At 36.3% G+C, this 24,421-nt stretch overlaps 1 protein-coding gene across 1 annotated transcript in view; it reads right to left on the bottom strand.

Annotated features, from left to right (window-relative positions):
- The window catches only part of LOC150087340 (ubiquitin carboxyl-terminal hydrolase 20-like), a 561,531-nt gene that overhangs the window by 450,370 nt on the left and 86,740 nt on the right, over positions 1-24,421 (bottom strand). Inside the window, exon 4 of the mRNA XM_090372003.1 lies at positions 6,248-6,455. Within this exon, the coding sequence (XP_090228129.1) occupies positions 6,248-6,455 (208 nt within the window). The remainder of the gene's footprint in view (positions 1-6,247; positions 6,456-24,421) is intronic.

Genomic DNA, 24,421 nt, shown 5'->3' with positions numbered 1-24,421 from the left:
AAATTCAAAAGACAAAAAATTAAAATATTTTAGGTTAAGCTAATTTCATTCTATGTACATTTATAACTTATAAAAGTACTTAGAATCAGCACTATATAATGCTTTTAACTTCTTTCAAACACTGATTGTTTTATAATTTTTATATATACATATATTTAAGCAAAAGAGTTTGTGCAAGACTGCAATATCCAATCCTTACCATGACCAGAAAATAGTACCGATTTGAACATGATTGAAAGCTGATGAAGTGTATGACAGATTGCTGATAAAAAGTCATCAAGCAAGATAACATTACAAGAAACCATTATTCATATCTGGTACCAAGAATTAAGCAGCAAATATATCAAGAATCTGGTACATGACAGGGCACACAAGTGCAAGGCAGCAATTAAAGCTGGTGGTGAGCAAACAAAATACTAATATCTGTTATAGAAGACCTAATGGTATTTGCTGCTGGCATATTTTTTACCATCTTATTATCTAATATTAATTTCAAACACTGGTCACAATGAGGAGACATTCATATGGCCTGCAGTGTATTTCTGTGATAATTTGTAAATAAACATGGGGCAATTATTTCAATTGTAATGCTTGCTTTTGGAGAAAATTTACAATAATGCAATTTATGTGGCCACCACTGTGTGCGTGCGTGCATGTACGTCACAATTTTAAAAGTAATTTTTCACAAACTCTAAAATATTAAATTCTCCCCATTTACTCACCTTTTAAAAATTTAATTTTTATTTCAAATAAAAAGTCAATATAACTTGAATTCTTGGCAATCCTCCAAATTCACAGATACCATATAGCACCTTCAAGTCAGGTCCCCTTTCTGAAGTTAAAACCCGTGCCTTTACCTTTAATAACTTTGCAAAAACTTTCTTCATCTTCCAACTGATGATTGCATGATCACTTACTGAAAATGGTTACTGTACTTTAAGCCCTCTGATGTCATCTGATTCATTAGTAATAATGAGGTTAAAAATATTCTCACCCCTAGTACTTTCTCTGTTGAACATGCTGGTAGAAATAATAACAAACCAGATGTAATTTCAAACTCAGCAAAAGCTCTCTTTTTTTGGTGCTTGGGTTGCTTTTGATAAGAAGTATACATTATACACTAAATACATTATATATACTGTAGTGGAACCCATCATTTCTAGGTGGCACCATGTTTGGGTCCTTGGGATGGTCACAGACATTCTCTCAGATATGCCAGACAAGCTGTACTTGCTACCTGGGCATCTAAAACGCTGATGGAACTGATATTCAAGTGACACTCAAGTCAAGTGGACCCAATTTCAGAGAAGTCTGGATGGTCTATGACAGCCAAATCCTCTGCTTGCACCTTCACGATGGTGGAACTGTTAGTAATCCTCGGTATAACCCCCATACACAAGACACTGTGGGTGACCACCCAGGTGTGAACCAACGAAAGCTGGGGTCGAAGCATGTGACCCACACCACATTGAGGAATGCCGCCCCTCTGTGTTACCAGGCAATACTAGGTGGTGGATGACTCTCATCAACCAGTGCAATACCACCACTTTGCTTATTGGAGGCTTGAAGTGATGGAATCCATGTTTAGTCTCCAGAGCTAAGTTCCAGTCAACCCTTCCCCATCTCTTCCATAATGCAGTATGACCGATGACTTTTGAGGTTATGATGGACATCATGGTGAGATCCAATCTTCCTTACATTTCGAGGGTGTAGCTCTAAAACGGTGTTCGCAGGCCAGCCGCTAGTTAGTACACTGGACCGAACCTATTGGTAACTCTTTAGGACGATTCCAGATCAGCTAGTGTATAATCTTGCTACCTCTACTCTGACAGATAGTTACTGGATGGAGTCTGATTGGTGTATATGTAGGGGCATTGTCAAGGCCACGTTATGTCAAGGACCATGTGTATGCCGTATCCAAAAATTACATACAGCATGTCCCCCCCACACTTTTTTTTACTATTGAATACACCATGAATTGTCAAACTAATAGACATGCTTATCTGAGAAAAGATCTAAACTCCCAAACACTTCTTAGTTCATTTCACAAATATACGTGGTCTCAATTCTAATCTCAACAATGTCCATTTCCACTTGCAGTCTGCCAAACCCCCATGTACTTTTTCTGACAGAATCTCAGTACTCGGTTGATTCAAATACTGCTCATCTCAGTTGTCCAAATTATTTGCCATATGATTCAAAGGTGGTACTTGTGCATATGTCCATTCCGATTTTCCCTGTGTGAGACTTGGTAATTTGGAATCTCCACTTTTCGATCTTCTCTGGCTTAAAATCTCTCTACCTCATTGTGTCAAATTCATCTGTTATCTCTACCATTCTCCCAACCCCACTAATCACTTGGAGCTCGACTTCCTCTCTTTGCACTTGACTTGCTCCAGTCCAACTTTCCTAATAGTGAGGCAATTTTCCTTCGTGATTTTAATGTTCGCAACTCCAGCTGGCTTCCGTTTTCTAGTCACAGCGACCCAGCTGTTCGAGATGCTGAGGCTTTTGCAATTACAAACAACCTCGCACAGATTGTTCATTTACCTACAAGAATACTGGACAATCCTAACCATGCAGCCAACATGCTTGATTTTTTTCTCACAAACAACCCTTTTAAGTACACAGTTGAAGTGAGTGGTCCTTTACGCACCTCAGATCACAACTAGGTGATTGTCTCTTCTCCAATGGAACCTTTTATCTCATGGCTATTCCCAACCTCGTGTTGTTTGGCATTACAAGGATGCAAAATGGAATGACCTGCGAGATTTCTTGTTTTCTTTTCTTGGTCAGATTACTGTTTCAAAACTTCTGATGTCAATGTTTGCTCAGATTGTATCAGTGAAATTATTCTTGTAGGAATGGAATCCTTTATCTCACACTCCACTTTAAAATCTTGTCCTTTATCTAAACCTTGGTTTTCCAATAAATATGCTAAAACTGTTCAAGAGAAGAATTCATTTGTACATCATAATTGGCTTGTTTCCAATTCTTCAGTTTTATTTTCTGTCTACACCAAAGCTCGCAACAATTGTGAAGCAGTTATTAATCAGTCCAAACTAGATTTTGAACAGGCTAAGAGTAGAAAACTTGCTTCTTGCCCTAATGCTAACCGAGCATTCTGGTCTCTTGCCAAAACTATTGGCTGCAACTTTTGCCCATCTCTGCTCCCACCTCTGTCAAAACCAGATGATTCTTTTGTCACTTTGGACAAAGCTGACCTGCTAGCATCCCATTTATCTTCCAACTCATGTATTAATGATCTTGGTAAAACACCTCCCACCATTCTCAACATGCTCCATTCAATGTCTCCTGTGGTCTTCCATCAAAAGGATGTCAGAAAGATTTTGATGAACCTTGATGCTAAGAAAGCTCCAGGTCCTGATGGTATTTCTCCACTTGTTCTCTAAACCTGTACTTCTGAACTTACTCCTGTTCTTTGTCACCTTTTTTCGCTTTCTTATTCCAAAGGTGTTTTTCCTTCTGCTTGGAAATTTGCTCATACCCAGCCAGTTCCTAAAAAGAATGACAAGTTCCTCCCATCTAATTATCGTCCCATTGCAATTTCTTCTACTCTTTCTAAAGTAATGGAGAAATCAATTAACCGCCAACTCTTAAACTACCTAGAAACCTTCCATCTGATCAACGATCACCAGTATGGATTCTGTCAGTGTTGATCCACTGGTGATATTCTGGCTTATTTTACCCATTTATGGACAAATTCAATGGAAAAGTTCAGTGAAACACAAGCAGTCGCTCGACATCTCAAAGGCTTTCAATCATGTTTGGCATAAAGGTCTTCTAAAGTTTGCCAACTGTTTTTTGTATTTGGTTATCCAGTTTTCTCTCTGATCACTCACTAAGGGTGATGGTAGATGGCTCTCTGTCTTCTAACTTCTCCACTAATGCGGTGTCCCCCAAGGTTCAGTTCTTTCCTCCACTCTTTTTCTCTTGTATATTAATGACCTTCTTCCATTGATTGTAAATCCTATCCATAGTTTTGCCGATGATAGCGCATTGCATTCCACTTTCCATTTTGAGAAACCTTGCCCTATTCATTCAACTGCCGTTTTCTGGAACAACCTTCCTTCATATGTATTTATTAAAAATTACAGTCTACAGAAGTTCAAGTCTAATGTCAACAAATATCTTCTCTTGTCTTCTCAACTTCCAACCCAAGCACGGTACTAAGTACTATTAAGTAATATAAGTTCTAATACCTCTCATGTTTGTGATTTTTCAGAAAAAAAAAAAAAAAAAACTGTTTCTGTTAGACCTACTATATCAGCACTAGTTGACCCAAACCAGGAGTTCAAATTTAGCCATTTTATTGACAGCACTCCTGACATTACCGTAGACACAGTTAAGACTAATTAATCTTCTACAGTTTACTACCCTGACACACACACCTTGATGGTATTTAGGTTTGTATCTCAAGCTTTATCTTCCCCTTCATTTGAAACACTACTCTCCTGAGGACATCTTATCAACATCAGCTGTTCAGGCAACAAACAATAATTCATGAGGTCAGTGCAAGCATTGCTTTGAACCATATCATCAGATAAACGTGGATCTAAATTACCCTTCCCCCCCACTAACTAGCAGTTTCCCTGAATCCTTAGGATATCCTCAATGGTGCTGGCAAAAATTGCTGCACCACCTTTGTCCAAATGAATTCAATCTCTACAAAACAGATTCATTCTACCTACAAATTCAGGCCGTGCTGAAGGCGCCTCTGTAGCCAGGTGGGCAGGAGCAGCAATGCGTAGCACACGCTTCTTGATTAGACCGGGGTTCGAGCCCCTACCCACCAAATACGGAGGATGCGGAAAGGTCAGGGAATGACCGCCGCATATCCCCGAAGCAATATGGCCTTAGTTGCTAATGCTCCTAAAAACCAAATAACAAACAAACAGGCCGTGCTGAAAAAATTTATTCTCCCTCTCCCCAGAACCTTACAGATTCCCTCAAGTCTCGAGTTAGTCCATAAGATTTGCAGCATATAATCCTTCCTATCATGTATGGGCAGAATTGCAGACACATACATTCTGACCTAACTTGCAGCATGTGTCTTCAGCAGTCCTGCAATTATCCAACAGATGGTCAGGTTGAGTATGTTTAATATTGTTTAGTCTCCACATGAATAATAATTCACTCTTTACCTCCCTTAAAATCTGGTAATCTGATGGTAACATCATCAATTGTTGCTCCTGGCAAACACACTGGTTCTGGACTATCTACCTTTATTACAAAAAATGTTACCTGTTTATCTGACAACATAGTCTCCCAACAAAACTAGATCACCTTCAACCAGAGCAGTCTGCACTTGACTATTCTTTTCTGGGACCCGAATTGGGGGTACATCACTTGGCAGGTCAGGAGGTACTTGACTTCCTGACAAGCTCCCAATTACATTTGCTTCTAGGGCAATCACTCATTTCTTCAGTGACTCAAATTCTTCTCATAACACACCAAGTTGTAATTTGAGTTCGGTATATACTTCTCACATTGGTTGCAAAGAAAAGAATAGCCAGATGAGCTACGTTTGTCTACTAGACCAGCCATAGAATACATGCCACAGGCTATACAAATGACAAAGTCATGACTCACACTGGAAATGCCCACAGTCAATTTCCATTTGAGTCCCGATGTCCCTGGACTTTGTAAGTGGATATTGTAGCAACCATAATTTAAGAAAAATTTGAATTTTACAAAGATTACAAAATTTAAATTTACAATACAATACAGAATGTATGTTAACAAAATATTGTAGAAATTAAACTTGACAAAACTTAAATCACTAAAGAAGTTAAAATTAAGCTCCCAAACAAAAGTTGCAAAATTCTCGCCAAAATATTGATAACACTATTTTACATACGGGTCAACCCCTGGCTCTTTGACTGTGAAGGGACATTGCAACACTATACAATCTTGTAACTATTTACAACTGAAGGTGGCGCAATAAAAGACACACACTCACTCACTCACTCACTCTCACTCTCTCTCTCTCTCTCTCATATTAAACTGTAGCTTTCCAAACACTTTACAAATTTAAACTTACAATATACTATGATACACTGAAAATATTACTGATGACAAAATTCATATACCATGAAGTGATATTTAAAACTAGAAAATATTCATTCAAATCATATTTATTTGTAAATAAATTTACATCCTGATTTCTTTGTAAACACTTATGAAATATTTTAGATTATATTACTATTCATATAATTAAACATACCTCTAGGTTTCAAATTTTGATTATCACCATCATCATCTTCATCGGAATCAGGTTCTGCAGCACTAATTTTGCTAATAGTAACGTTGTGTGAAGATAGCATACCACTCAAAGGTGGATCGTTATTTTCTAAAAATACTTCGCATGAACAGAGGGCACACCAAACTCTCAGCGTCGTCAAATTTAAGATAAGAGAATGCTCAGGTTTTGTCTGTAATTAAAAGTACAACATTAGCCCTAGAAATAAGTATTCTTAAAAACAATTTAAGATTTTTCTGTTAAGTTCAATTAACCGTATAGCTTTATGAAGTCTAACTAATTCTTTTTTTTTTTTTTTTTTTTTTTTTTGGTAGTTCTGTGGCCATAATACACCTCCCAAGGTTTTTGCAGTACTTTGATCCAAGCCCAAGGCGGGATTCGAACCCGCGATCTTTGGAGTCTAATTCAGAAAAGTATTTTAGTGAGAGGAAAATGCTTTCCATCAATTCAAGTAACATTAATATATTACAGGACAAAGTTCCTGTTATTTGCACATATCAAGTGACATAATGCAGAAGAAAACAAATCCAAAAGCCTTCACTTTTCCTGTGCTCACCCTGTCAGAGAGTGAAAGCTTAATATATATAATTCAGGAAAGATGCTTTATCCACATGAATAAAATTTATTATTATGCTGTTGTAACAAATAAACAGTTCCTTACACCTAATACAAAATCTGCTTAAACTAAAGACTACATATCAGGATTATCTGCATGATCCCAACTTCAAGCCAAAAAAATGTGATGTCAAAATTGAGAAATACAGTCGGACCTCTTCAATGAACTTCCCTTTAGTGAATTTTTCTATGTAGCGAACGTTTTTGATTTCCCCTTGGTCATTACACCAAAAAGTTTCCCTATAACAAAAAAAAATTCCATATAATGAACTAATTTCAAGAGGCCTGGCATTGTTTGCACCTCCAGCCTTTAGGAAATAAAGCTGATGCTGTAGAAAGCAGGAATTAAGAGCTAAAATGATTAAGAATTAATGTCTTTAGCACTTAGCTAAAGCTAAAGGGATTAATTCCAAGAATTAATAGCTAAAACATTTTACAATTTAGTGGTACATGCTTTTGGTAATAGGCAAAAGTAAACAACCCTGAAGTTTCAAAGGAGTAAAGTCGTTAGAGTTGGACAACAACTACAAAAAAAAAAAAAAAACCCTGCAGGAAGAAACTGGACACCCACGGCACTGGATAGAAAAATATGGAAGGTTTTGGGAGAGGCCTTTGCCCAGCAATGGGTCAACAATGGCTAAAAAGAAGTAAAACCTATACAGTCTGTACACTACTATACCGAGAAGTCACACTGGTCAACTGCTACCTATGTGTCCATAGCCATTGGTATAAATTGGGGCATTAAAAAAAATTGCTTTAAAAGTTGGTATTCCTGCCAGTAGTGTGTTAACCATTCTGAAAAACTGTTTCGATTCTCAAACTGTTTGAGGAAATGGGACCCAGTCAGAAGCATGCAAAATTATGCATGTATGAAAATGTAGATGAAGCCGTTTTTAAGTGGGTGAAGTTAATTCGAGACCAAAACATGCCAATATCTGGGCCATTAATAAAAAAAAAAAGGCTATGGAGTACGCATCTTTTCTGGAGCGTAACACATTCCAAGCCAGTTCTGGTTGTCTGAATAAATTTAAAAAGTGCATGGCTTACTCGAAAAAATTATTTCTGATGAAAGCGGAGTTGCAATCAAAGAAGACTATACCCACTGGAAAAAAACAGTTTTGAAAAAAATTATGGAGGACTATGAGCACAAAGACATTCAAAGTTGATGAACCATTTATTTTTTTAAATATTTGCCAAACGAGACACTGACTTTTAAAGGTGATAAATGTTTAGGCGGTAAAAATAGTAAGGAGAGAATTACAGTTCTTAGTTGGTGCAATATGGCTGGTAAGGAAAAACTGAAGCTTTTGGTAATAGGCAAAAGTAAACAACTCTGATGTTTCAAAGGAGTAAAGTCATTAGAGTTGGACTACAACAAAAAATCTGGGATGATAAGTGAAATTTTTGAGTAGTGGATTTTAAATTTCAATAGAAAGACGACGAAAGAAAACAGAAAAATTGCATTGATTGTTGACAACTGCCCTACCCAACTTCACTCGGTAATTTTGAAACTTACGAGTGTGAAGCTTATTTTATTCTCTCCGAATACCTTGTCTAAACTGCCGCCAATGGACCAGGGCATTATCAAGAATTTTAAAATGCACTACCATAGACACATACTGAAAAAAATTATACTGAGAATGAAAACCAACCAACCTATAGATTCTGTTATAGATTTGAGGATATGCATATCAGAGTTTTGAAAGTGTGGAGTCAAGATGTGACAGAAACAACGATTAAGAATTGTTTCACAAAAGCAAGTTTTGCTAAAATGCTAATAAATACTATAAGACATCGAGTAATCTTGGGAAGAGTTCCAAGTGAGGTTTTATCAGTGCAGAAATTGTTCTTGACGAATTTTGAGAAATTCATAATGATGTCATGGTAGCTGAATACCCAAGCGACCCCAACATTTTGGAGTGTATTTAAAGAACGAATGACAATATCAATGTTGTGTTGGATGAAAATGAGGGCAATTTTAAATCTTCCAAACAAGATGTGTTGGCAGTATTTGAAACTTTGCTTCAAGGCCTTCAGTGGGAAGAGAAAGGTACTAGAAATTATATTTGAGTGTTTAAACAAATGCAAACATTTTTATCAATGGTGTACAGTAGAATCCAGTGTAAAACAAAAAACACAAATATTTTACGACATAATTCTTAAACATGTACTAATACACTGTGCGCATATGTAAGTAGTCATTTTATTCATTTCGTAATATGAATAAAATGACTTTGGGAATATGAATAAAATGACATCATAATTTTAAAATGTTAGAAAATTTATTTATTCCTACTTATTTCTGAATTATTTCCAATCTTTTACTATATTTCTGATTTACAGTATTTTTCACTGTTGAAAAGGTCATATTTCTTTATAACGAATTTTTTCAAGGGAACAATCGATTTCGTTATACAGTGGTACCTTGGATTGCAAGCAACTTGGTCTACGAGTGTTTTGCAAGACAAGCAAAAATTTTTAACAAATTTTAACTTGATAAACGAGCGAGGTCTTGCAATAAGAGTACAGTCAGTCCTTGTATAACACGTGTTTACACTACACGAATTCGATCATACACAATTTATAAATACGCGAATGATGGCTTACATAATACGAACTGAATTCGCTTATGCATGATTCGCCTTTGTGTTTATAAGAAATGGCAGCCGAACACAGAATCACCCCCAACTAAACGCAACACGATAGGGATGAAGAGAAGATTCTGAAAAATTTTTTTTTTTTTTTTTTTTTTATGTTTTTTATATCAGTGAAGGGGAAACACATTTCACCATAATAAACGTAAAAACCAACACAATTTCAGCTATCAGTATAATCGCAAATGCAATTAGATCGAGTTTACTACTAGTTTATAACAGATTCCACTAGCAGGAACGTAACTGTAAATTGTTTTTATTGTTTTATGGTAGTAACCCCTAGAAATGTGCTTTAGTAAAATGTGAGATGTTAATAGTGTATCTCTGCCTTTACGGTGTTGTTTATTCAATTGCTACATGTGCGCAGCTTTGTTTATGTGTATCAAGCGTGCCTCCTCATTTTGTAATAGTGCGAGCGATGAATCTGTTTAACGACAATGCAATTGTCATATTTCCGTGAAATCCTCAAGAGGAGGCAAGTGTCATTGGAAAGGTTCCTTGTTAAAGTTGCACAAAAAGAAAGAGTCAACAGATAGCAGTGATTCCGTTAGTGACAGTGAAAGCCATCCTACCATGAATCTGATTGCTTTATGTATATTAAATTTAAATATTAAAAATATGAAAAGGTATGTATGTATTTTGTATTAACCATTTTTACAGTATATAATATTTTTGAGTTTTGGAACAAATCATCTGGGTTTCCATGATTTCTTATTGGAAAATTCGCTTTGATATATGAGTGCTTTGGATTACGAGCACGTTTCCGGAATGAATTATGCTCGCAAACCAAGGTACCACTGTATAGAGGTCCGACTGTATCACACTTTTTATAAAAGCTGCCCCTAAGGTTGTAATTACAGTGCTGTGTAGAATATATTCTTCTGTATCATGGGCTTAGCTTTTGCTTTGAAGATCCAGTTACTTTTCAATTCTAAGGTGTCTTTTTTTTTTTGTAACCAGAACATTGGGAATTTTTGGAACAAGAACATTAAAATTTTAGAGTTGTGATGTTATTGACTGATTGCAAGATCTTTTCCACTCATGTTGCACAATAATGCCTACTACATCAGCTACAGACTTGGCTAGCAGTGTTCACCCAATGCGATCCATTTATTTAAGTCTTTTGGAAACTGTGTCTGGAACTGCAGTTGAGGGCGATCAGGTGCTGCTGTACTGGAGGGAGGGAGGGAGGGAGAGGGAGAGAGAGAGAGAGAGAGAGAGAGAGAGATCAGATTGATCACTGTTGCTTAAGTAAACACCTTTTTTCACCAAATGGGATGACCAGCTACAAATGTTACTAATGCTGAAATTCTCATTAATATCAAGTCCAAAAGATTTTCATATATAAATATTAGTGCATTACTTTTGTCTTTTAAAAATAAAATAAAATAAACAAAATTTCTTTTGTATTTTCAACTAATTTTGTTCTCATCTTTATACCCATAAAGTAGTGTGCAGAAAACATAGATTCAGTTATTTTATCACAATGTGGAAACTACCGGTTTCTTAACAACAGAGAGAATGTGTTAGTCATTTTACCGCAAAGGATATCAAAATAGTGTTAAATCAACTCTGGCATTGTAATAGATCAGTGGTTTTTTTTTAATAATGGCACCCCTAAGTAATTTATTTTATTTTGCGGCACTTCTACTCAATTTTCTACCTGTTAGATCCAATTCTCTCTCTCTGTATATATATACAGGGTGTCTCAAAAACACAGCATAACTTCAGAAATGAGTTCCTCATATATGTAGACAATAAAAATATTTTATATCAACATAGTTCCGGAAATGCTTGGTTCCCGAGTTATTAACCGGAATGTCTTATCTCCCGCAGGTGATTTCTTTCATCACAAGGTATTGACAGAATCGGTGGTTTCCATTCCGACCATGTACTCAAATCAGGAGCAAGCAGATATGCAATTTATGTACGTTTTGGCGGATGACAATGCTCTGGAGGCTCGTCATTTGTACTACGAAAGGTTCCCTGAATGAAGATGTCCAGACAGGAAAACGTTTGAACGTATCCATCGCCGCCTTTGTGAACATGGTACCTTTACACCTCGTGCTGCCGACAGAGGATGACCAAGATTTACAACTCCTGAAGTAGAGGAGGAGATTTTGGATGTTGTGCATGCCACTCCTGGAATCAGCACATGCAGAATAGCAATGTAATTGGCTGTTCAACATTCAACTATTTGGAGAGTGTTGTGAGAACACCAACTGTATCATTATCATCTGCAACGGGTACAGGCCTTGTCACCAGCACATTACCCTGCGCAAGTAATGTTTTGCCAGTGGTAAGGATACAGTTGGTGTTCTCGCAACACTCTCCATATAGTCAAATGTTGAACAGCCAAGTTGCATTGCTATTCTGCGTGTGCTGATTCCAGGAGTGGCATGCATAACATCCAAAATCTCCTCCTCTACTTCAGGAGTCATAGATCTTGGTCATCCACTGTCGGCAGCACGTTGTCCCATGTTCACAAAGGCGGCGATGGATACCTTCAAACGTTTTCCTGTCTGGACATGTTCATTCTGGGAACCTTTCGTAGTACAACCAACGAGGCCCCCAGAGCATTCCCATCCGCCAAAACGTACATAAATTGCATACCCGTTTGCAATAGTTAGTCGGAGTTAATAACTCGGGAACCAAGCATTTCCTTAACTATGTTGATATAAAATATTTTTATTGTCTACATACGAGGAACTCATTCCTGAAGTTATGCCGTGTATTTTTGAGACACCTTGTATGCTGTATATCTAATATTAAAAAAATATGTTATGTGATAGTTATTACAATAATGTAACTATAAACAAAATTACAATTCATAATACAAATTATATATATATATATATACATACAAATTATATATATATATATTATAATTTTATTCTTTATATAGAGATATTAAATAAACAATTATAGATCACCACAAAATTAAAAAGATACCGTACACCTTTTTATAATGAAATAAATATATAAATTTAAAAAAAAATAAGTTTAAGTAACTTAAACCCAAATTATGTGACAACCCTGGAAAGTTGTTGCGGCACCCTGGTTGAAAACCACTGTAATAGATGATAAGATTACAAAACCAGGATTCAAATTTCAAATTGTGAAATCAGTAGTGGCTGCTGGTGATTTTCAATTTGTATGGGTTGGCAACCCTGGCTCAATGAGCTTAAAAAATAAACTCATCTGTGAGGGTGTGTTAGATAAATCAACAGGGACAATTGGGGAGATTACAGAGTACTGTACAAATGGGTTATTTTAATTTTTTTAACAGACTACATAATATACAGGATAAACTATACAGTATTTTGCAATAATCGTTATTGGATCATATCCTAAAATATTTTATTGAAAATGAAAGTCAACTAACTTATAACACTGTTAAGTAATGAAGTACGAATCCTCATCAGTTGAATCTGAATTGCTATTTTTGGTATTTGAAGATGAATCGACTGCTGTAGTAATGATAGGTCTGTTGATTAACTCATTATTTTGACTTCCATTTTCCCAATACTGGTTTTCAATACTAATTATGTGATCACAACATTTCTTCCATTTATAGGGAGTCTATTGGCCAAAAAATTTTTGGCCAATTCTTTAATGCCATCCAAAATGAAAGCACTGTTATTTTCAGCAACCTGCCATTTAATTTTTCTCCATTTTCAAAATGTCACTGATTTTGTATTTGGGGTTGTATTGGAGAAGATTTAACTAATTAAAGAAGCTCAAGTTTCCTTAAATCATCACTGAACGCTAACATTTTCCTGTAGCCAATGCTGTATATCTCTTTTTAAAGTAGCCAAATTTGATTTTTTTATTATACTGTACAGAATGGTCACTTGCATCTTCCATTACTATAACACAGTTGGGAGGTAGATTTGGCAGTAGTTTATTTTCAATCCATTTGCTGAAGTTTTCAAAGTTTATATCATGATAGTCACCAGTCTTCTGCTTCGATTTAAAAATTAGTGAGTTATCATTTACAATGCCTTTATTTCCACCAGTGTGAATAACGATTAATCATGAACTCTCCCCGATTGCTGAAAGTATACCATTTTTGTTTCCCAATTGCCAATAACTTCCTACTGTCAGTGGGGAATGCAAATATGTTTCACCAAGATTTATTATTTGTTTTCCATCAGATCTAAGCATTACTTATCCTTTGTAAGTATTGATACCACAAGGATGGCATTTCCAATTTCTCAATTAATATTTTCCTTCTAGACCAGCATTTTTTCCAATTATAACCCATCCTTTACTGCTTTTTTGAAGAAGTTCCTTGCTGCAGTCCAAATTTATGTCCACCTTTACTAAAGGAAAAAAGTTCATTTAAAGAAACAGGAATGTTTTTAGCGTATGAATTGTGGATTTTGCAGTGAATAGCACATTTTGTAAAATCATCTATTCTAATTTCTTAACACGGTTATTCTTTTTACCAGTAGGAATAGAAAATTTTATTTTCCTTTGACATTCCATAACTTGCTCACCTTCTTTAACACTTTAAATTTTTTTTTTTTTAATGAAAATCTCAAACACAAATGATATCAAAATAGATAGTACTTAGTACCGAGGGGACGCCGGAAACTTTGCTCTGGTGACTAAACATGGGTTTCACCACTTCAAGCCTCCAATAAGCAAAGTGGTGGTATTGCACAAATTGATGACAGTCATCTACGACCTAGCATTAATATTCTATTATTAGTTCTATAATACTGTATTCTATTATTAGTTCTATTTTATATTAGTATTAGTACTAGTTAGTATAAGTGGTAGCAGTACGTACCGTGCATGGGTTGAAAGAGGAGAGATGCCAGAAACTTTGCTCTAGAGGCTAAACATGGGTTTCACCACTTCAAGCCTCGAATAAGCAAAGTGCTGGTAATGTGCTGGTTGATGAGAGTCATCTACCACCTAATGTTAGTATTAGAACTAGTAAGTATCAGTATTATATCATATTATAGTATTTTATTATTAGTGTTATTTTATATTAGTATCGGTACTAGGAGTAACGTGCATGGGATGAAGGAAGGGGGGGGGATTCTGAGAGAGATGAAGTGTGATTAATGCTTAAGAGCTCAGTGTTTTGTATACACACAATTAAAATGAGATTGCCAAAAAATTTTCTCTGTCATCCAAAGACAAATACTGGGAAACATTAACCCTCCTTTCAGAAGTCCTCATACAGATCTACACTTGATGTGGGTCATGAAAAAGTATGTGCATGGATCTATGTTTTGAAGGTCATTTCGAATGATGTTTCTGTTAAATGTATGAACTGTCTTTTTAGTGCATGCTACCATCCCTTATCTCTGTTTCCAACAGTATACAGACTTGTTTTCATCAATTCAATATAATTTTATATTTATCTATGAGAAGTGTTTTTTAATCGGTCCAGTCCAGCCAATGCTGCCATCATTATTACTGGTGTTAATAATAACTTGGACATTATTTACATTAAGTCCAATATGTCTTCACCAGTATCACCAATAAATACAGAAAACAACAATGAGGCAAACACTGAACCCTGGGGATTCCACTAATAACATTAGCCCACGAAGAGTAAAGTCCATTGATTACCACCCTCCATCTTCTCCCAAACACCCCTCCATCCACAGCAGCAACTTTCCCATTGCCACACTACTCCAATCTGCACAGCAGTCTCACATGTGCAACAGCATCAAAAGCCTTACTGAAATCCAAGTACACAATATCAAAATTTACCTCTGCATCCAGCTCCCTTGTGACCACGTCATAGTATCTAATGAAATTAGTCAGACAAGGTTTCCCCTTAATAAACCCACACCGTGTCTGAAGTATAACTGCAGCCCTGTCCAGATGGTCCTACATCACCTATTCCACCAGACTCCACAACCTTCGCTGGAACAGAAGCCAAATCAATGACTCCATAATCACTCGTGTCACACCACCCCCGATACCCCTTGTGAATGTGGACACACTCACACATCACTAATCTGTGGGAACCTCTCCTGAATCCAAGGATGCTCCCATAATTACAGCCACGGGTTTGCTTACTTCTTTCGCAACCTGCTGGACAGATCAATCCACCCCAGGTCCTTTCTTATGTTTAACTTCAACAATTTCTCTTCCACCCTCCTCTCAGCACCACCACAAAATCATCCTGCTCCCAATTAGAGTTTGATAAACCTCCGATACCCCCCCCCGTAAAGAACTCTTCATGTGAATGTAGATGCATAACACTCATTAATCCTGTCAGCAACCTGAGCAGGATCGTCAACATTTGAACCTTCGACATAGAGTGGACCAATCTGTTTCATCCCCCATCCCTCCATGTCCTCACAAACAAAGAAGTCCCTGCCACTTTTCCCTGTATCCCTTGCCAAAGACTTCCCACAATTTGTCCCCACCTGTCCATCATCCCTCTGTGACTTGATTACAGACTAGGTTATATATATACTGTAGATTCTTGTGTTGCCAGATAATTTATATGCATCCCACCCTGCCACAAGTCTCAAGTTCATACCACTTCCATCCATGTCCACACTCTGAGGGGACATCTTCTAGCTGGCACGTAAATTCCAGAAGCCCCCACAATTAATTCCCTGAATGCCCTCACCTAGACTCTGCTGATGGTAACATCATCAGTGTACAGTCTGACTGTACACTAAAAACTGTCCAAGACTACAGCCACCTCTACAAAAGCAAAAACCCATCCCTTTACAATTTATGGTAGTTGTCTTTAAGCAAATCCCAAATCAACACCCTGTGACCACTGCCACCCAGTGGTTCCTCCATCCACAGACATTGCCAATAGTCAGATCAAGTGCACTACTCCCTCCAGTTGCCTCTCCAACATGCTGCTATAGAAAACAGTTATCCAACAAATTCACCATAGTCCCGCTAGTCTGTGAGTGACCAACCCACACATTCCATTCAATATCTGGAAAGCTAAAATCCCCTGTTATAAGACATTCTGACCCACTATATTTCTCTGTACAGCTGTTCATTGTACTCATAAGACATTAGGCCTATAAAACACTCTTATGCCTGCCTTATTAGCACCTATGTCACACCAAACTGAGTATTTACATTAAATACTCAGGAATGTTGCTGAGTATTTAGCAGTTTCCCCACTAATTTTAGGCATTCTCAAGCTTTCACCTTCCACAAACAGATCCAGAAAGATGGTTAATTATACCTGATACAATTGACCCGGCACCCCTAAAATTGGGAAATGAACTAGGCGATGTGCATAGGTTGCTGCCTAAGTTGGACTTTGGTCGTGCCAAAATATATATATATATATATATATATATATATATATATATATACACACACACAGGTATGCCCGTACATATATATATATATATATATATCAGCATTATATATATATATATATATAATGCTGAGGCATACCTCAGTTAACGTTACCTCTGATAACAAAGCTTCAATATAACGAAGTCCACAATTTCAAGCCCCATTTAACATAAAAAAAGATTCCAATTTAAGGCCAACGCCCGACAATCATCCGATTGGTGACTGACGGCGACTCGTTACGTACTCCCGAGCTGCTGGTGTGTCTGTCATAACAGTTTTGCACTTCATTCGCCTGATTTAGTCGTTATTTACACTTCATAGGGTGTGTTTCAGTGTGGTGCATTGCAATGATCCGTTTCTGTCAGTTTTCTTGGTATGCCAGATTGTGATTTTTAACTGTCCTCCATTTCCTTTACATGACTGACGTTGTTTCAGTGTGGTGCATTGCAATAATCAACGTAGGTTCTTTGGTAGCATTACATAACATAGATTTTGTAAATTTTAATAGAAATATTTTTGTTTTAGTTAATTAATATGTCAGAATCAAAGAAAAGAAAAGCAATTTCTTTGGAAACTAAACTAAATATCATACGACGTGTTGAAAGCGGTGAAAGAAAATCCGATGTGGCACATTCTTTAGGATTAGCGCAATCAACTTTAACAACCATACTAAGCCAATCAGAAAAAATAAAACAGTCTGCTCAGAATTGTACAGATGTTACAGCGGCAAAATTAACTCGCTTAAGGAATCCAATTTTAGAAAAAAATGAAGAAAATGTTAAGTTTGTGGATAGATGATATGTCACAACGTCATATGCCTTTAAGTCAAATGGTGATTCAAGAAAAAGCATTATTTTTATTTAATCACCTGAAATCTAAACAAACTGAAGAAATTACGGAAACCCTTGGGGCTTCTTGTGGTTGGTTCGAGAAATTTAAAAAACGAGCCAGGATTCACAGTGTAAAATCAACAGGAGAAGCTGCAAGTGCAGATGTTGAAGCTGCAAATAAGTTTCCAAAAAAACTAAAGGAAATAATTGAACGTGAAAATTTTCCGCCAAATTAGGTGTTCAATGTTGACGAAAGCGGCTTGTTCTGGAAACGGCTACCAACAAAAAGCTTCATTTCTATTGAAGAAAAATCAGCTGCTGGGTTCAAAGCAGCCGAAGGCTGTTTAACATTACTCTTTAGATCAAATTCCTCTGGCGATTATAAATTAAAATTGTTATTAGTTTACCATTCAGAAAATCCGAGGGCGTTAAAAGGTAACATAAAAATGAATTTACCTGTAATATGGAAAGCAAATAGAAAAGCGCGGGTTACCAAGGAGTTATTTACTGATTGGTTTGTTAACCACTTTTGTCATGAAGTAAAACGGTATTGTCAAAAAAAACAACTTTGAAGAAAAAGCTCTTTTGTTGTTAGACAATGCTCCGGGACATCCTACTGATCTTAACACGTTGGACACATGCATTCCTGTCAAAGTTGTGTTTCTTCCAGCAAACACAACTTCCCTGATTCAACCATTGGATCAGGGAGTAATAGCATCATTTAAAGTTTAATATCTGTGTCGAACATTAAGCAATTTAACTGAACTAGAGGATAAAGAGGAAATGACAGTTAAAACTTTTTGGAAAAACTACACCATTAAAAACGCAATTGAAAACGTTGATAGTTCTTGGAAAGAAGTCACTAAGAAATGCTTAAATGGAGTTTGGCGCAAAATATGGCCAGAAGTTGTACTAGAAGAAGAAAATAACATCCAAGAAATTAGAAATGAAGTTATCCAGATGGCTCAATCAATAGGTTTCGAAAATGTCGATGAAGAGTATGTTAGAAATTTATTGAATGCAGAAGATGATGGTTTTTCAGTGGAAGATTTAGAAAACCTTATTAGCAATGAAGACAAAGAAAATGAAGATGAAGTTAAAGAAGTTTCTGCCGAAAAAGTGTTAACAACCAAATATTTAAAAAGGTGCTTAAATGACATTGAAAACATTTTAAATTTTTTTAGTGAAAATGATCCTGATTTAGGAAGAAGTGTTATTGTTAAGCGATCAGTGTTAAATGCAATAACTCCATATAGGCAACTGTTAAATGAAAGAGAAAAAAAGCATAAACAATCAACTTTAGACTCATATTTTAAAATGTGATTTCACTTTGTATGTAAGTTGATTGTTTATTTAATAAAACTTTTCTTTGTTCGAAAAAAAAGCTTTTCATTTTCTTTACGTAGGAACGTATCCCTATTCTGGCTATAGTATTTTTACCTCTGAAAACGAATTTTCGCTTAACGAAGTAATTTCGTGGAACACATCCTATTCGTTATTCGAGGTATGCCTGTATATATTAAATACAGTAAACCCCCGCTATTTGCGGTATCTGTATTTGCGGTTTTGCGTATTCGCGATCGCCGATTTAATATAAAATGAAACCTAAAAAAATGTGAATTTTAAAGCGCCGTGAATATTTTCCGCCATAAAAAAAACATGGGCGTGGCTAAAATTATCTTTCCCGGTCAAAACAGCGTTCAATGGATGGGGGGAGAGGGTGACAAAATCGCGAGCGTGGACGTTTCTCGCTATTCCTTGTTCAGTGTGTTATGCGCTTGTCATGGAAGGCTTGGTATTTGCTTTTAATTTATAAATTGATAAATTGAATAAATTTATCAATTTATAAATTGATATGCTTACAAAAGTGATAAATCTACCGTTTTGCAGTGTAAAACAGACTTTTTCGAGTGTGTTAACGGAAGAAAGTGCCTTTATTGTGGAAATGTGAAAATATCAAAGAAGGTGATGACATTAGACAAAATTTCTAATGGCGAAAGTGTCTCCTCAGTGGCAAAACATTATAAAATCAATGAGTCAACGATACGATCAATCAAAAAATCAGGAAAAAAAATCTGCCATAGTGTTCGTGAAAACGCGCTAATTGCTTCAAAAATTTGCTCTGTAACTCGTGATGTTAAATTAGAAAAAAAATGGAAAAGGCTTTAAATCTGTGGATAGAAGACCGAACTCAAAATAAAATTCTGTTAAGTTCACTCATCATTCGTGAAAAGGCAAAACTCCTTTATCAACACTTTAGCGAAACTGGTAATAGCACTGGCGGGATAAGTTTTTTTAGCTAGCAAAGGCGCTGGTTTGAAAGATTTGTTTGAAATTTTGAATAAATATTACATTTAATATTAAATTGTTTCTTATTTTCATTTCGATGCCATATGCTTGCATTTCTAATGGTCATATTATGAAGGTACATATAATACATACATAGACAAAATTTTAGACTAGTTTTTCTTATATATTTCATACTTTGGAACAGAACCCCTTTAATTACTATGGGAGCCATAACTCAGTATTCGCGTTTTCGGTATTCGCGACATTTCTCAGGAACGTAACCCCCGTGAATAGTGGGGGATTACTGTATATGTATTAGCTTGTGGCAGTGGTGTCCGATCTACGGCCTGCGGGCCGGACTGGACATCTCATTAAATGTCTTGTTTAATAAATGTAATTGTGTATTGTACTTAAAATTTTCAAATATTTTCAATTTTAGGTGTATCATTATATTTATTTATTCACCTTAATATTGAAAAGCAGTGATCCTTTTCAGGTTGTAAATTTTCTAAAGTGAGCAATTAAAAGAAAAAGTAAGGTATTTTTTAAAAAAAACCAAGTCTTAATAATTTTTATAATTTTAATAAAAATCTAAAAAAAGTTTCACTGACATAGATTTGTTGCACATAAAAGTGATGGGAATTTGCATTTTTTGATATATAGACTGAAAATAAAAAACGGTAACATGAAAACAGAAACTGCCTTTTACATGTAACGAGATATGGAAAATGTAACATAGTAATTTTCCTTGAATCACTCAGTGCGGCTAGTGAAAAAATTAGAAACCACTGGTTTATGGGGAAGATTACTGTAAAAGACATTTAAATAAATCTATGGATAACACATAGGTGAAGCATGTTACATATACACTATCGCTGTATACCTACGATTTGGGTGACTTCTTCCGGGGTCAACCACCCAAATTGAAAGGAAAAACAACGATAAGGGGTTCTCTGTTTCTGTAATGATCAATATGCACTATGGCAAAATCAATTTTGAGGCCATATAACAAATAATAAAATTAAATTACGCAAAATATAATAGAAATTAAGAACTTTTGAATTTATATACTGCATAGTATACGTTGATCATCGTTGACCCGACAGAGAACGAAGGATATAAAGTTAAAATATATGTGAAGTGCAAGCCAAAAGTTTCTAGACTGGAGCAATAAAATTAATTTAGGCTTATGTTAGTTACAAAAATTCCAGCATGTTGGTTACATGTTGGTGCAGTTCCTTCCAGAGTTTATACACACAGATTCCAGCACTTTTCCTGCTGTTTGAAACATTTCTGTAAATCCTGTTTCATGATTCTATCCAACACTTTCTGCAGTTCAGCTTGAATCTCTGAAATATCTTCGATCCTTTGTCCTTTTAATTGGATTTTATTTTGGAGAATAGGAAGAAATCACAGGGGGCCAGACTGAGAGCATAGGGAAGGTGTAGGACCATTACCAATTTGTTCTTAGCCAAAAAAAAAAAAAAAAACTACTGAAACAATAAAGCAGTGTGGACTGGCCTATTGTCATGAAGCAGAAGCTAATCCTCAGGATGCCATTTATCTTGATGTTTCCTCCTGACATCCTCTCTCAAAATGCCTTAAGATCCCAATGTAGAACTGGTGGCTTATAGTTTGGCCTGGTGGAAGGAACTCCTGATGAATTCCCTCATTGTTAAAGAAAACAATCAGCATGCTCTTGACATTCATTCTGAACTGCCCTGCCTTTTTCAGATGTGAAGATGGACTTGTTAATCATACTGTACGTTCTCAAGGCTGACTTGATCTACTTTTTCATCAATCTAACTTGACAATGGATACCTGAGCACTCAAAATCCTCAACTAAAGTTTGGTCATTTTGAAAATGTGAATAGCATTAAAAATATTTGCGTTTTACCCAAAGCATCATCACCAAATGCTAGTTTCATTTTATAAATCTCTGAAGCTGTTTTCCCAAGTTTATGACAAAATTTGATGCATCTTCACTATTCCTTAACATTTGCCATCTTCCTCAGCAAGACATACTCACCAGACATACACACTTAAACACTAATTGCACAAAGGCACAATGTTCCTATTGGTGTGAAACTCACCACACTATCTCACAATGAATTACTTCAACAATATCTAATAGCGCACTGTTATACTACATGTGGTTAGTGCTCTATGTAACTAACAACGTTTAGCTTGAACCTCATTTTGTTATTTTTTTTTTTTTTTTTTAGGAGCATTAGCAACTAAGGCCATATTGCTCCAGGAATATGCAGTGGTCATTCCCTGAACTTTCCGGATCCTCCGTATTTGGTGGTGACGGGCTCGAACCCCGGTCTAATCAAGAAGCGGGTGCCACGCACTGCTATTCCTTCCCACCTGACTACAGAGGCGCCGCTTGAACCGTGTGTGTGTGTGTGTGTGTGTGCGCGCACATGCATACATATATTTTTTTTTTACCACCAGACTATTACTTTTAGTATTAGTAATGGCCATATGTGCAAGGAAGCCAAAGGCTTAGGCTGCACCAGCCAGAAAAAAAAAAAAAAAAAAAAGGAGTAAAATAATAATATAAAAAAAATAATAAATAATAAAAGAAAAGGAATTAGACAACCCAAGCATTTCCCTCCACCCACAGGTAACTATCCAGCTGACTTTGAATTTCCCCAAACTGTCAGCCTCTATCTACCACCCATGCAGAGTTATTACAGTAATTTATAACTTGCTGGCTAAAATAAAACTTCCTCCAGTCCAGTCTAAACTTCTCCCCCTCGAACTTGAATTTATGGCTTCTAATTCTAGAATCATTTAGAACCATAAAAATTGCATCCTCATTCATTTTACTTTTGCCTCTCAGAGCCTTAAACACCTCAATCAAGTTTCCTCTAAGGTGCCTAGTTTCCAAGCTGTGCAACCCACATATTGGAAGTCTTTCCTCATATGGATGCCCTTCTGCCAATCTCATCAGGAAAATTACCCATCTTTGGACCCTTTCAAGAAACACAATGTAATTCTTTAGGTGCGGTCTCCATACTTGAACACAGTATTGTGCGGTCTAATGCTAGCCTTGTATAATGGGATTATGACATCCTTATCTCTACTAGCAAATATTCGATAAATCATCAAAAGGACACCATGGCCTTCCTTGCAACCTGTCTACAATGCTCGGAGCACTTAGTGTCTGTCCGTATCGTAACTCCCAAGTCCCTTTCTTCCACTACTGACTTTAGTTCAACTCCAACAAATGTATAAGTTATTTTGGGGTTACTATCCCCCAGGTGCAATACTTTACACTTTGCTGGATTAAAGGATAACTGCCATTTTTTTGGCTATCCCTGAAGTCTATCTAGGTCACTCTGAAGAAGCTATGCTTGGCAGTGATATTTAACTACTCTACCAATCTTTACATCATCTGCAAATTTAGACATCATGCCCTCTATTCCTTCATTAATGTCATTTAAGAAAATCAGAAACAACAGTGGTCCCAATACTGATCCCTTGGGAACCCCACTTCTACATTAACTCAATCTGAGGAATAACCATTTATCACAATCCTCTGCCTCCTGCCCTAAGGATTTTCCCTGTGATTCCAACCCGTTCCAGTTTATAAAGTAACCACTCATGTGGGACCGAGTCAAATGCTTTGCCGAAATCCAAATAAACAATATCGAAATTACTCCCTAAATCCAGTTCATGAGTGATCCGTTCAAAATAGCTATCCAGATTTGTTAAACCTGATTTTCTCTTTATAAAACCATGCTGCATATCCTTCAGAATTCCATTTCTATCCAAATTATCCTGAATTCCACCCTTGATCATTGCTTCCATGATTTGCCCTACTACTGAAGACTAAATGGTCAGTCTGAATGGTCAGTAATTTCCCACCACACTCTTACAGCCACCATTATGTATTGGAGATGCAGTGGCACTTTTCCAATCCAATGGAATCTCTCCTGAGTCCAGTGATGCTCTTATAATTAGCCTCTGGTTCAATGCACTCACTTGCAGCTCCCCTTAAAATTATAGGGTATATGCCATCAACCCCAGGAGCCTTACTTGCCCAAAGGCTCGAAGGTTTTTTCATTAAATAATCATGTGAAGTTTCAATATCATTAATTACATATTTTTCAACTTCCTTCCCATAATTTCTCGACATAAAGGGTTTTTCTTCTGTAAATATAGATGCCAAGTAACTGTTGCATTAAACTGCAACATCAGCTGGACATCTAATACTACCCAACATCCATTACAATAAGGGTCCGAACTGGTTTGTCCTCTTATTTTTATATATGTGATGAATTCCTAATCCCCACTCTTCGCTCTCTTTGTGAGCGATTTCTGATAATCTGCCTTTGTCAGCCTAACCTTTTCTATGGCACTATTACAGACATTTATTCCCTCAATATTTAAATCAGATAGAGTTAAATTAAATTAAATGATTAGGTGGA

Source organism: Mastigoproctus giganteus, chromosome 4 (assembly GCF_048544385.1).
Source record: "Mastigoproctus giganteus isolate SK-2022 chromosome 4, ASM4854438v1, whole genome shotgun sequence".
NCBI lineage: Eukaryota > Metazoa > Arthropoda > Arachnida > Uropygi > Thelyphonidae > Mastigoproctus > Mastigoproctus giganteus.
The sequence above is the reverse complement of the archived record's forward strand: the minus strand, read 5'-3'. Positions and strand labels throughout refer to the sequence as shown.